Source organism: Mus caroli, unplaced genomic scaffold, assembly GCF_978045245.1.
Source record: "Mus caroli unplaced genomic scaffold, Mus_caroli_1 scaffold_8, whole genome shotgun sequence".
Classification (NCBI taxonomy): Eukaryota; Metazoa; Chordata; class Mammalia; order Rodentia; family Muridae; genus Mus; species Mus caroli.
Window position 1 is genome coordinate 66,252,817 of NW_028227263.1, and position 14,961 is coordinate 66,267,777.

A 14,961-nucleotide genomic window follows, 5' to 3' on the forward strand; every position below is an offset into this window, starting at 1 on the left:
CTGCTTGCTGTGTTTACCGTTCCCTTCCCCTTCCAACTCCCTAATGAGCAGTTGCTCTGTAGTAGGAGGTCTGAGACTGTACAAACACCATGGCAGACATCAGAGCCTCCCCACAAGCTTTAGTATCATTGATGATTTATTTCTCAATCAGTTATTACTATAATGAATGCTACTGATACAGTCCTTCCTGGCTTTATGAAAGCTTTGCCTGATGCTGCGTATTTATCAGTGTGAACTTGTGGGTTCTTTATTAATTCAGTAAATTATAATCAATTTTCACTATGTATTTTGATGTTCTAATTGCCTATGTTCAACCAGTGAGGACACTTCATCAACCTGACTTATGTGTCTTATGTCCCTGTCAAGATATGCTTGTTACTGGCATAAAGCTATCTGTATGTGTAATACATAGAGTTCTTCCCCAATACTATGCACGTACCAAACACACATCTAAACTCCCATTATCAGGCTGGCGGTTGCTCATGGGGAATGTGCCTAAGGACCTAGAACCAACCACCTTAACTCTGAATTCACGCATATACATCATTGTGCACAGACCCACCCCACACATGCACAAACACAAAATGAATACATGTAAAAAATGTAAGTCCTGTAACCAGAGTAAACATGTGGTAACTCTCAGAGCTACTAACCTGGTAAGTAAAGCTGTTGGATGTGGATGAGGGTATTGAAGTGTCTGGCTTGCCCTTTGCTTCTGCTCTCTTCACTAACTGAGGACAGAATCACTCGTGTGTGAGTAGTTCTAACAGGGAGTGACATAATCATTCAAGTGATGTGTTTACATCTCTCGTGTATCTCTATTCTAGGTCTGTGCAAGTAACAGGCTGATTTCTACTCTGGAGAATCTGTATGAGCGGAAGCTCTTGGCACGTTTTGTCATTGATGAAGCGCATTGTGTGAGTCAGGTAAGTTTCTCTTGGGATAGCAGTACGTTTATATCACCAGTAGTGCTCAGAGCCACAGCACTGAAGAACAACCTACAGTGGCTGACTGATCGCTCTGCTGCTTCACTGGAGAATAAAATGCATCTTATATATTGACCGGAGAGATACAAATAACCCGAAAGCAATATTTGTTTTCCAATTAGTGGGGTCATGATTTTCGTCAAGATTACAAAAGGATGAATATGCTTCGCCAGAAGTTTCCTTCTGTTCCAGTGATGGCTCTCACGGCCACGGCGAACCCCAGGGTCCAGAAGGACATCCTCACTCAGCTGAAGATCCTCAGACCTCAGGTGTAAGTGGTGAAGGCTGTGGGTTCCATTTTCTGATTCTGTACATTAGCATCACCTGTAGGGCTTTATCAAGCCAAGTGTCCAGATTGTGCCCAAGGACAGCTAAATCAGAATATTTGAAATTGGAAGAATTTTTTTTTTTTTTTTTAAACAGAGTCTCAGATAGCCAAGGCTAGCTCTTTTTTTTTTTTTTTTTTTTTTAAAGATTTATTTATTTATTATATGTAAGTACACTGTAGCTGTCTTCAGACACTCCAGAAGAGGGCGCCAGATCACGTTACGGATGGTTGTGAGCCACCATGTGGTTGCTGGGATTTGAACTCTGGACCTTCGGAAGAACAGTCGGGTGCTCTTACCCACTGAGCCATCTCACCAGCCCCAAGAATTTTTTTTTTAAATCCTCAAGTGATTCCAAGTGCAGTAAAATTTGGGAACAAAATCTGGGGTTTTTTTCTTTACTTAATAAAAGAACAACTCTAGAGCACTTTAGATGGCAGCACACATAAAGGCGCCTGCAGCCAGGCCTGACCGCCTGACGTCAACCCCTGGTATCTTTGATAGAGAGAGAGAACTGGCACCTTCAGCCTATTGCCCTAGCAAGCCCTGATAAACAAGGAAATAAACAGAAACAAAAGGAAAATCATCCCACCCTCTGCTTTAGAAGTGAGATAAATCAAATTCGGTCCTGGGTAACCCTGTTGTAATCCTTTTAACAGATTACATTTTGCATATCTGACTTTGGCTTCCACACTCCATGTGCCTTCATGAAATGAGCAGGTATCTTAAAGTCTCTAGTCCATGCACGATTTGAGAGCAGTCTAGAACCCTCTTAGCACAGCACTTTCACTTGAATTTCATCACAGCACATGCATCTTGCTACCTCCAAATCCATAACTAATTGGTAACAAAGACACTAAAAATACTCGCCTATATACATTTAGGTGGTGCTGGGCTGTTGTACCTCCACCTGAGTTTGTCCATGCTTTCTGTGTTGTTAATTTGCTCAGCAGATACTTAACATGTTTGTACACTGAGTTTTTTCTGAGGTTTAGGGCGATTGCCTAAAGGAGTAAAGGCTGAACAGAATATTGAGGTGAATTTGTATATATTTAATGACTTATTTTTATTTTATGTATATGAGTGTTTATCTGGGCACCACACGTGTCCCTGGGACCCACAAAAGCCGGAAGACATCGGATCCCTGGTGATCTGACTTTTATATACCACTAACGACCATACTTTAATGTCAAAATTACTGAGTTTTCAGAATTTTTTTGTGTATAATCACAAATTTGGAATGGAATGTTTTAATTTAATGCCACTTGTAGTGAGGAATATTTATGTAAATTTGGGGTAAGAGAATACATTTTGTTCTCATGTGTGCTAACACTATATTTAAGATTAGTGTTATACTTTAGGTTCTAATAAATACTGAATGCTAGAAATTCGTTTCTAGAAATGCTGTACTTCCTATAAAATGTTGTATTTCGATTCTTCTATCTGCACCCCTCATGGTTTTTATTGAGATGGGGTACAGAGTCCTATTAGAGTCTTGCTATGAAGCCCCAGTTGGCTTAAATTTACAATGTAGACTAGGCTGTCTTTGAACTCTTGGCAATCTGCCTGCCTCATCTTCCCAAATTGCTGTGATTACAGATGTATACCACCATGCTGGATTCTGTATATTCTCATTCTGTGTGTGTGTGTGTGTTTGTGTAGGTACTTATGTTTGTACCCGCATGACTTTGAAAGCCAGAAATCAACCTGTCAACCTCGGTAATCGTTCCTTAGGAGACAGCCACCTTGGTTGGTTTTTGGAGACAGGATTTCATTGTTGTGGATAGAGTTCACCATGTTGACTAAACTGGCTGGCCAGAAAGATCCAGGCATCCACCTGTTTCTACCTTCCCAGGGCTGGGATTACACGTGCTAAGCAAATGCTGTGCCACCGAGCTATCTGTCAGTCAGTTATATTAATTGGCAAAAGCCCACGGTTAAAAGAAATTGTGTAAATTCTCTTACATATGAATGATTTTTTGAAAATATAGGACTTATGTTTTATGTCTGAGTGAACAGTGCACATATTTATCTAGAGACAGACACCTTGAATATCTTTTCCTGGAACTGTGGGAAAGTGATGTTTCAGAGAAAGCAAAATTATACATATCCGGATGCTAGCTAGCACATGGCGCCTTGTGCATATCTGATACTCATAAGAATGGATAAGTGAAACATATGGAAGGATTTGGGAAATGTGTATAAAATGTAAGTCTGCTGATTCTTTAATATATTTACTATTTCTTTTTGCTTTAGAAAGTTATAAATCCCTTAGTAGAAGAGATTTTAAGAAGCACTTCCTGGTAGTTTCCTGATCTTTTTCTGCTAGTAGTCCTTTACTTGAATTAATCTGCCAGCTGTTGCTGTGTCGTGGTGTTATTGGAGTCAGGTGCTCGTAGCTTTAGAGCGGTGGCTCCATGCTCCTCTCCTAGAGCTCTATGATAATATTCCTCCTCTTAAGCTGGCAAAGATAAAGTCTACTTAGGAAGTACAAGAGTGAGTAATAACACAACATTTCATGCCATTCTTTTAGGACCCTAGCAGATGAGCTAGGTGAGAGCAAAGAGTCAAGCACACAGGTTTAACCGTTGTACAGCCTCAGAAGAGCTAACACAGCCCTCTCTCCCCAGTGTGCCTGCTGCTGAGCCTGACACTTGAGATTACATTTTATGCATTCAGCCTCACAAAAGTCTTACGTGATATATAATCCTCCATTTCCTCATTCTCTAGATAAAGGAACTGAGTCACAGCACACATGACGGCAAATGCCTGAGATCCCAGCACTTGCGTTTTTTTTTTTTTTTTTAACTTGTGTTTCTGAGACAGGGTCTTACTGTGTAGCCCTGTTTAGCCTGGAGCTCACTGTGTAGACTGGGTTGTCCTCTACCTCAGAAAGATCCACCTGCTCCTGCCTCCTGGGCACTGAGATAAAGGCATTTGCCACCACACCAATATTGCAAAGGCAAGAGGGTCAGAAGTTCAAGGCCATCCTTAACTACAAGCAAGCTAGAAAGCAGCCCGCAGTGTAGTAGTAGATGAGGTGGTGGTGTGTGCAGGAGAGATGGCTCACTGGTGAAGAGCACTGGCCGCCCTTCCAGAGGATCTAGGTGTGATTGCCAGCACTCACGTGGTAGCTAACAAGCATCTGTAACTCTAGCTTTAAGGGATCTAATGCCCTCTGGCTTTAGAGGACACTATACGTGTATGGTGCATAGCTATATATGTAGGTAAAACACACTCTTACACATAAAATATAAAAATAAAATTTAAAAGACTGACAAGATGGCTCAGTGGGTAAAGGTGCCATCAACCCTGATAATCTGGTTTCAGTACCCAAGACCCTCATGGTGGAGTGAGCCAGCTCCCTCAGGCTGTCCTCGGATCTCTCCATGCCTGCCATAGCACACCAGTCCATGCTTACGCACGATATATGCTTACGCAGTTATGCTTACGCAGTAAGTACATAAAGATAATTTAAATTTATTTTTTAAAAGGTAAAAGAAATAGTCACAGAAAATTAAGTAACTTGCAAAGTTCATAACCCTAGCAAATATAGGAGTGAGGGTTTTGAGCCCAGCAATTTGGTTGCAGAACCTTAAATGCTGCTCTAAGATGCAAAACAGAAGTCACCACTAAAGATAATTGCAGACTAGGATGGCCAGAAAGTCAGCATCCTAACAGAGTAGCAGCTGACGGCATGGAGAGGTCAGGTGATTTCAAAGGACGCAGGTCTCATAGGAGGAGCAGCTTGGTAGGCAGTTTCTGGGGCTGGACTGGGGTCTGCCTTTCACACCACAAAACTCACCTATTGAAATTGCAGGACTCAGCGCAGTGTTTGGCACCAGAGTGTTTTAGATTTGAGGTCTTTTCTAGATTTTGGAATGTTTGCATAAACATAATGAGGTTTTTTTAGGGACTTGACTTATGGCTAATTAAACATGAAATTCGTTTGTTTCATATATACCTCATACACATGGTTGGAAGGTATTTTTAATTTTTTTGTTTCATTTATTTAAAATTTTTCCTGGAGAGGTGGCTCAGCAGTAAAGAGCACTGGCTGCTCTTCCAGAGGTCCTGAGTTCAATTCCCAGCAACCACTTGCTGGCTCATGACCATCTGTAATGGGATCTGATGCCCTCTTTGGGTGTGTCTGAAGAGAGTGACAGTGTACTCACGTATATACAATAAATCTTTTTAAAATTATTATCACTGTGTGTGTATTTAAGAGCATGAATGTGCTGTGTGTGGAAGTCAGAAAGTAGAAAGTGGAAGTAGGAAATGGTTTTCTCTCTGCTTTGTAAATTCCTGGGATTGACCTCGGGTTGTCAGGCTGAGTGCAGACACCTGTGGCTGCAGATGCATCTCGTAGCTTTCACTTACTCATTTTGATTCTGTTACTGTATAGCCCAGGTTGGCCTAGAACTCACTAGGTAGCCTAGTCTTTTCTCAGATTTCCTGCCATGCAGAATATTAGGAGTTCAGACATCCACCATCCCACCCAGCTCAGGAAGACAGTTTTATTTTATTTTTATCTTCTTGTTCTTGTTTTATTTCGTTTTTGAGCTGGGTCTCATGCATGTCAGACTAGCTTCACATTCTGAGGAGCAGATGATGACCTTAAACTCCTGCTCCTGTCTTTACCTCCCGGGTTCTGAGATTAGAGACAAGTCATCCTATCCTCTTGGTGTGGGGATCCTGCCCAGGGCTTTGTGCATTTTGGGCAGGCACTACACCAGCTGAGCTCCAGCTCCTTGCCAGGAGGTAAATTCAAACAGGGTTTTCTAATGTCTGTGCTCTTACTGCAACATGTCTGTCAGGCAAGGTCAGGTGTGGATTTCCTAGTCATGTAAATAATATGCTTTTCTCCCATGACCCAGATCTTTAGATTTATCACTCCAGTACCCAACAGCAACACCAAACATCTTTTGTAAACAGAAATATTTTTTTAAAAATTTTTAGACTTGTTTATTTTATTTGTATGAATGTTTTGTCTATGTGTATATATCTATGTGTGCTGTGTGCGTGTGCCTCGTATCTGTGGAAGTCAGAAAAGGGCTGGAGTTAGAGATGATTGTAAGCCACCATACCTTGTAAGTGCTGGGACAGAAACTGCGACCATTACAAGAGCTTTTAACTGCTGAGTCACCTCTTTAGCCCCCTGAAACAACATCATTTTAAAACTATTATGTATCCCCTTAATGTTATGCAGTAGAACATAAATACTATAAATACATTTTATGCTCACTACATGAAATTCACAGATTACATTGTAAAAGTATAGTTTGGAGCTGGAGAGGTGGCTCAGTGGTTACAGGTGCTTGCTGCTTTTCTAAAGAACCCTAGTTTATGTGCTAATACCCACTTCGGGAAATTCACAGCTGCATCTATCCAGCTCTAGGTCTCATGGTACTTTCTGACCTTGATGTGCCCACACACAAATAAATAAATAAATAAATACATACATTTTAAAATGTTTATCACTTAAGCTGCAAATATTTCAGTAGCTGGTGTGAGCCTAGAATACATTTAAATCCTGGCTAAGTTTTCTGGCACTGAAAAAAAAAATGGAAGGAGAAGAAAAGTGTTTTAAGTCTTACAAAATTTATATACAGAGAATTTTTATTTATTTTCAGGGAGGGTTTCTCCTTGTAGCCCTGGCTATCTGGATCTCACTTATATAGACCAGGCTGGCTTCGACCTCTCGAAGATCCACCTGCCTCTGCCTCCTGAGTGCTGGGATTAAAGGCATGCATCACCATACACAGCCATGAATTTTATAGATTTTTACATGTGAAATATTTTGCTTATTGTTATACTTACATGAAAGTAAATGGTGTAAACAAATAAAAGTTGGTTTTTAAATCTCCTATACCAAAATTTTGATCCAGATTGAATTACTAAAATTATTAGTTAGGGCTAGGGAGACACTCAAAGGCACTTGCTACCAAGCCTAATGACCTGAGTTTGATCCCCAGAGCCAGAATGTTGGAGGAAGAGAACTGACCTCCACAAGCTGTCCTCTGACCTCTACACATGCACTGTGGCATGCTGCATTAATGCATGCACACACACACGTAAATAGATGTTAAAAATAAGTAAATTAAATCATTAGTCATCATTATTGTAGGAGTTTCACACATGTCTATGTTACTTTCTTTAAAGTGCATACTTTACAGAGTCTTACTTTATGTATGTGAGTACACTGTAGCTGTCTTCGGACACACCAGGAGAGGGCATCAGATCCTACCACAGATGGTTGTGAGCCACACCATGTGGTTGCTGGAAATTGAACTCAGGACCTGGAAGAGCAGTCAGTGCTCTTTACCTCTGAGCCATCTCTCCGGCCCCAAACAGAGTCTTACTATGGTACCAAAACTAGTCTCGAGTGCATGGGCTCAAGCTGTCCTCCCACCTCAGCTTCTCCGTAACTGAACTCCAGGAACACACCACCACATTCATCTTAAATATGTTTCAAAAGTAATTTTAGGCACAAGCTTTTTACTGAGGTATCTGTTTACGAGATGAGAATTTTTGCTTTGCTCTGTGGTATCAGTGGCACAGGCCTATAATCCCAGCACTCGGTGGTATCAGTGGCACAGGCCTATAATCCCAGCACTCGGGAGGCAGGTGGATCTCTGAATTTGAGACCAGTCTGATCTACAGGCTAAGTTCCAGGATAGCCAGAGCTACACAGAAAAACTCTGTCTTGAAAAACAAACCAAAAATAATTTTTGTTTTACAGTTCATATATCTACAGATGAATTGACTCAGTCCATACATTTTACTTTTATGGATGTAAGCCTGAGAAATGTTACTGACATAATCATGTAGATGGTAATAAGAAACTTTTTATTACAGCAGTAACACTCAATTATTTGAATTCTTTATGAAGCATATGCCAAAATTACATCATGATCTGTCATCAAAAATTATTTTTAATGATCTGTCAACTGACATCTCAGTTAGGTACTCTAAATTTTGTGGGAGGTAAAAAATTGGAAAGTATTTGACTAACAAATCTGACTAACAAACAATATTACTATTTAGTCTTTTTTCTGAACTATATGCTGTTAAACATTTTTACTAGGTTTTATCCAATATATATGAAGTATTCTTTTTTACTTTTGCAAGAGGAAACTCTACAGTGTACCTGGTGTATTTGAAATATCCTGACAATACATGCTTACCTTCCTAAAAGCAATTGCTTCTATACAGGTTCTTGCTCTGGCTTTCCTGGACCCCACTATGTATACCAGGCTAGCCTTGAATTTAGAGGGCTCCACCTGCCCTTTCTCCTGAGCTTGTGTCCCCTGAGCAGCAACACACCTGGCTTGGTTTGTTGTTGTTGTTGTTGTTGTTGTTGCTGCTGCTTGAGGCTTGTAGCCTAGGGTAGCCTCAAATTCAATATATAACTAAGGCTGGCTTTGAGTTCCTGATTCCCCTGTCTCTGTTTCCCTCGTACTTGGAATTACAGGCATGTATCAACGTGGCCTGGTAAATTTTTCCATTTAAAGGCAACATTTAATACTCCTATATTTAGCCGGGCGGTGGTGGCGCATGCCTTTAATCCCAGCACTCAGGAGGCAGAGGCAGGCGGATTTCTGAGTTCAAGGCCAGCCCGATCTACAAAGTGAGTACCAGGGCTATAAAGAGAAACCCTGTCTCGAAAAACCAAAAAAAAAAAAAAAAAAAAAAACCTCGTATATTTAGTTAGAAGCCAGTGAAATCTAATTTGGGTTATTTGTTTTAAGTACTTGTTGAGATAATTCATGTACTTTAAAACTCAACTATTCATAAGGTACAGTTGGGTGTGGTTTTTACATTTTATCAGAACTTCCTCCCTGTTTTCCTCTTGGTTCCTTCACTAAGCATGTTTGCAAGAGTCGTCTAGGTTATATTGTAATGGTGTGTGTGCGCCTGTCTGTCTGTCTTTCTGTCTGTGATGGTTTGATGGGGATCATGGTCTAACCAGTGCTAAGAACTTTACCACTGAGCTGAACACACGACCTTTATTCTCCATTTTTATGGTTGAATAATATTCATTTGTATAGCTGTCCTAAATTATCTTTTCTTCTCTTCCTCCTCCCCTCCTCCCCCTTCTCTTCCTCCTTCTTCTTCTACTTCTTCCTCCTCCCCCTTCTCTTCCTCCTCCTCCCCCTCCTTCTTCCTTTTTTGGTAGGCACTGTGTCTCACTTGGTATCTAGTGATCCCTAACACCCTGTTTTCCCACAGGCATTGGAGGACGTGTTAAAAGCAGTAAACACTGGTGGTCTGTCTACTTTCCCACCACAACAAACTGTAAATGTTGCTCCATTAGTGCCTCAGATCTTCTGTGGTAGAATGAGTTCTTTGTTTTAGTTTTAATTGGATTTGTGATCTACAAGTTTCTGTTCAAAGCTCATAATTTTTTTTTTTTTTAGTAAAGGTTTATTTGACCAAATTAAATAGTAAATAGTTCTATTTTCCCAATTAAGTCACAAATCAAACAAATTTCAGATTATGTTCCAGATGTTTTTAATATGAGCTTTGCTGAATACATCCACATCATCCAACTCAGTGTTAACATGTGACATAGTAGTTTACGGTGTTATATGTCGCACACCATCATCATAGTCTGAGAACTCGGCCACCCTCTAAACGTTACCTGTTCTCAGCAGGTGTCCTTCCCCTCTCCTCTCCTCACCCCAGCAGCCATTGGCAACCTCTAGACTCCAGACTACTTTCTGTGCATAAGTTTACCCACACTGGGCGTCTCATATAAACATTCATTCTATGTGTGTATGACTCCTTCTTATCTCGTGTGTGTGTGTGTGTCTACACGAGGGCAAGCATGTGGAAGTCAGAAAACAACCGGATCTACATGTGGATCCTGGGACCAAATTTAGGTCATTATTAGACTTGGCAGCAAATGCTTTTACCCACTAAGCCATCTCAATGTCCCCCTTACTACTTGATAGCAAAATATTTTCAAGATTTGATGCTGGAAAAAATATTCCATTGTGTAGTTTTATTTCCTTCTTTAGCTACTCACCTATTATTAGGATCATTTCCATTTTGTTGGCTGTTACAAATAATGCTCTGATAGGTGTTTCCATTTCTCTTTGGTGTATTGCTAGCAGTTGGATCACCAGGTCATATGATAGCTCTTCTTCACCTTTAAATGGTTCATTTAATTTTACTTATACTTATGGGGGTGTGTATGTGCCAGCCTGTTTGTATGTGAAGCACATGCATTCCGGTGCTTGTGAAGTGAGAAGAGGGAGCTCACATAGTCTTAACCCGCGCCTGCTTTACCCTGTAAAGAATTATCAGGCTGCTTTCCAAAGAGGCTGCACTGTTTTATATTCCTAGAATCTATCTGTGAGGGTTATGACTCCCTCACGTATATCCCAATGTTTGTTTTTGATCTAAAGCATTTGTCATTTTAAATGAATAAAACTCTTTAAAATTAACATGTAGTTGACAAGAAGGGTGATCCTTTAGATCTCAATTAATCTGGACCCCCAAGATCTCTCAAACATTGGACCACAAAACAGACAGCATATACCAGCTGATATGAGGCCCCCAACACACATACAGTAGAGGACTGCCGGGTCTGTGTTCACTCAGAGATGATACACCTAACCCTCAAGAAACTGGAGGCCCCAGGGAATTTAGAGGTTAGGTGGGGTGGAGGGTGAGAAGGAGGTATGGATGTGGAACAGTCAGAGGGTGGATGGGTGGGAATAAAATATGGAGTGTAAAAAATTAATTAATTTTTAAAAAATGAAAAAATTAACATGTAGTTTAAAGTGGGGAGTGGGTAGTCATAAAGCCATCCCTACACACAGTCCCTGCAGCATTCCTATCCATAGAAAGCTCACATCATTCTGCAGATTTCTTCATCATTTATATTGCTAAGCAGTTGTTTTAGATAGGGTCTCACTAGTTAACCTTGTCTAGCTCTGAAATCCACATCCTCTTATCTGGTGGAAATGATATTAAATAATAGTATCACAAGAATCAGAGTCCTGCATCCTGCGGCAGTTTCATCTGAAGCCAGAACCCCCAAGGCTGGAATTCTCTGTTCCCAACAACACTCTTTACTGTTAACAAAAATAGGTAAAACTACTAAACATGGGTAGTCCTGCCAAGGGTTTCTGGTGCTGTGATTGAAGAAAACTCACTTACACCCATGCTATAATTTACTGTGTTTTGTTTGATATCCTGGGACAGTGTGTGGTGATAACATTCTGAATGGGTGGAAGGTAAGATTTCATGGCTTATATTAGAAAGGAAAATGCAAAAGGCAAAATGACCTCTGCACATATGCCTTGAGTACCCCCCATTAATAAAGAAGTAATTTTAAGCTATAGGAAAGAAAGCGTAACAGCAGATATTTGGTAGGGTAGTGACAGAAACAGAAGAGAAGTGGTGAGCAGTAAAATGGGATGTGTGACTAGTTGGTGTGAGGACAGAGCTGGATGTTCTGAGAAACCTACCAAAGAGGGAAAGGAGAGAATATGGGCCAGGAGAAGCCACTAAAGTGCCTGTGGAATTGTAGTTCTGTAAGATCCTGACACAGAAGGAAGGAATTCACAGAAGAGTCTAGAAGGAAGACAGAAGGCCATACAGATAATGAACTAAGGAAACATGAAGGATTAATAGGTGTCAAGAGCAGTCACCCAGAGGAGAAGGACACTTATGTCAGAGTCACCGCATCAGCCCAGAGCAAAAGTACAGGACTCATGATCTCTCCCTTTATTTATTTCTGCCATGTGTGTACTGCCCCCTTATCTTTTTAAATATTTAAGTTACATTTATTTATTGTATAATTTTCTTTAATCATTTAAATCTTTTAGCCGTGTTTGTTTTTGTTTGTGTTTTTGAGACAGAGTCTAACTATATTGCCACTTCTGCTGTGTGTGTGTGTGTGTGTATGTGTGTGTGTGTGTGTGTGTGTGTGTGATATGCTGGTGTGTGCTTATGCCAGGCATAAGCATCTGGTGTCTTTCTCTCTCAGTTATAATTGAGACAGGGTGTCTTGAACTTGGAGCTTACCAGTTAGGCTAGACTAATTGCTAATCACCTGGCTGGCCAGATAAGTCCCTAAGATCCTCCTGTGTTTGCCTGCCATGTGCCATGTCACTGGAGCATGTTACTGTACAGAGCTCTTGGCATGGGTGGTAGTGATCCAAATTCAGGCCCTCCTGATTATACAGCAAGCACTTTACCCACCAAGCCCCACCTCTGCTTCTCGTCCACATCGTCTCCCAGACTGTGCTCTTGCCTGGCCTCTTTGTTTTGTTTTAAACCCACAGCCCAGATCTCTGTCATCTAGTCTATAGACATTCCTCTTCATCACCGTTGGTTTGGTTTTTTTGTTTGTTTGTTTGTTTGTTTTTTCTTTCCAGACAGGGTTTCTCTGTATAGCCCTGGCTGTCCTGGAACTCACTCTGTAGACCAGGCTGGCCTCGAACTCAGAGATCCGCCTGCCTCTGCCTCCCAAGTGCTGGATCAAAGGTGTGCGCCACCACCGCCCAGCCCATCACCGTTTTTTAAAATCTTTAGTTCTTAATGTAATATCCATTTCAGTATTTCATTATGTCATCTGCCAGGGATAGTGGTCAACATAAGACAGCTTATTAATAAAGTTTGCATGGTGGAAAAAAATCAGTATTTAATATTTGAAGATGCTACCTTCATTTGAGCTGCTGTAACAGGATCATAGACTGGACGACTCAGACAAAAGTTTATTTCTTGAGGCCCTGGATTCTGAAAAAAAAAAAAAAAAAGATCAAAATTCCAATTCATCCTTTGTCTGGTGGGGTTCCTCTCCCTGTTTTATACTTGGTGGCATTCACATTGGAGCCATATGTTTACTAGGGAGGGAAGGGTCAGTGAGGTCTCTGTTTGGATAGTTTTGGTTTTGATTTTTTATTTTTTTCTTTAATATTTATTTAATTATGTCTTTGTATGCATACATCCTTGTATATGTGTGGGTACCTGTGAAGGCTAGAAGAGAATGTTGACTTTTTTGGAGCCAGAGTTACAGATATTTCTGAGATGTCTAATGTGGGTGTTGGATTCCAGTCCTGTGATAGAGCAGTAACTGGTCTTAACAACCGACCTATCTCTCCAGCTCCTCCGTTTTTATAAGGACCCTGACCTCCTTAGTGACTCTACCTCCCCACCTAATCACCCCCACAGGCTCCACCTCCTAATGCCATATCATTGGGGAAGCATTTTGGGTGAAAACATTCAGTTGATGATAATGGATACAACTGTATTTTCTCATAGTAATTAAATTTTGTGTTTGGATCTTCTTTTAGGTTTAGCATGAGCTTTAACAGGCACAATCTGAAATACTATGTATTACCAAAGAAGCCCAAAAAAGTAGCATTTGATTGCCTAGAGTGGATCAGAAAGCATCATCCTTGTGAGTACAGTTGTGTAGTTAATTATGTCTAAAAGTAATAGATTAAAAAAGTCTTTTCTATCTTCACTGTACTACAATAGAATATGTGAAATTGCATGTTAACATTTTCTTTTTGCATTATGATAGTACCAACTTGCTAATTGTAGGGAATATTATAATTTTGAAATCTCATTTTGTTAGATAACAATAAATCCTAACAAATATATTAAGTATACCTCCTACACTCTTACATTCTCATTCTTGGTGTCGGTGTCTTTTCCTCTGGTGTATCTCAGTGTATGAATAACACAGCCCTGCTTTAGTGTCGTCTCCCAACTGTGTTTGCCTTTGCCTTACGGTAGCTAAAATGAGTCTCTGACATTTGTAACTGCTTTCATGTGACCCATCTTCAGCGTCTTCATTGTTTTCTCATGGCTTTTGTAAACTTAGAAAGCACCTTTTAATAGTTATAATATACTTATTTCATAGTTCCTTATCTTAATTATCCTCATATGTTTTCTATTGAGCTCCTTTTGTACCAAAACTTTGAGTACGACTCCTTGTACCATTTTATTTCTTAGGTTTTTTTCCTGGAAGGAAACTGAGTCAGAGGGTTTTTACCAGGCTCTTGATAATTTTTGCCATATGTTTCTACAAAATTTTTTATCAAGGTAGCTCCCCATTGTTGAGTCAGTGTGAGACAACCCAGGATTCAGTCCTGGGCACCCTCACAAGAACAGGATTACATATCCAGTCTTATTTTCTGTGTTCACAAATTCCTTGCTTGAGCTGTTGTGCGTGATCATCCTGTATCATGAGGATGCTGTAAAGGTCTCTTTAGGGGCCGTGTATCTCTAGGAACATATGGAAATGTGTTGGTATTTAAGTGAAAAGGCATGATTTCTCACTACTACTCTTTGGGCTTCTTGGCAGATGACTCGGGGATAATTTACTGCCTCTCCAGGAGGGAATGTGACACAGTGGCTGACACTTTACAGAGAGAAGGCCTTTCTGCCCTGGCTTACCATGCAGGCCTCAGTGACTCTGCCAGAGATGAGGTGCAGCACAAGTGGATCAACCAGGACAGATGCCAGGTGACGCTCGCAGACATCTGCAGACCTTTCATGTTATAAGCAGTCTTGCTGTATATAATACAGGCTTTGTTTGAAATAGGGCCTTGCTATATAATTGAAACCAGGGCAACCCTCCTGCTTCCACTTCTTACCTGGCTTTGCTGTTTCCTTAGTGAGTG

At 40.6% G+C, this 14,961-nt stretch overlaps 1 protein-coding gene across 1 annotated transcript in view; it reads left to right on the forward strand.

Moving 5' to 3' along the window:
• Window positions 1-14,961, forward strand: part of Blm (BLM RecQ like helicase) — an 80,148-nt gene that overhangs the window by 38,224 nt on the left and 26,963 nt on the right. The window contains exons 11-14 of the mRNA XM_021167779.2: window positions 828-926; window positions 1,109-1,257; window positions 13,624-13,730; window positions 14,643-14,803. Of these exons, the coding sequence (XP_021023438.1) occupies window positions 828-926; window positions 1,109-1,257; window positions 13,624-13,730; window positions 14,643-14,803 (516 nt within the window). The remainder of the gene's footprint in view (window positions 1-827; window positions 927-1,108; window positions 1,258-13,623; window positions 13,731-14,642; window positions 14,804-14,961) is intronic.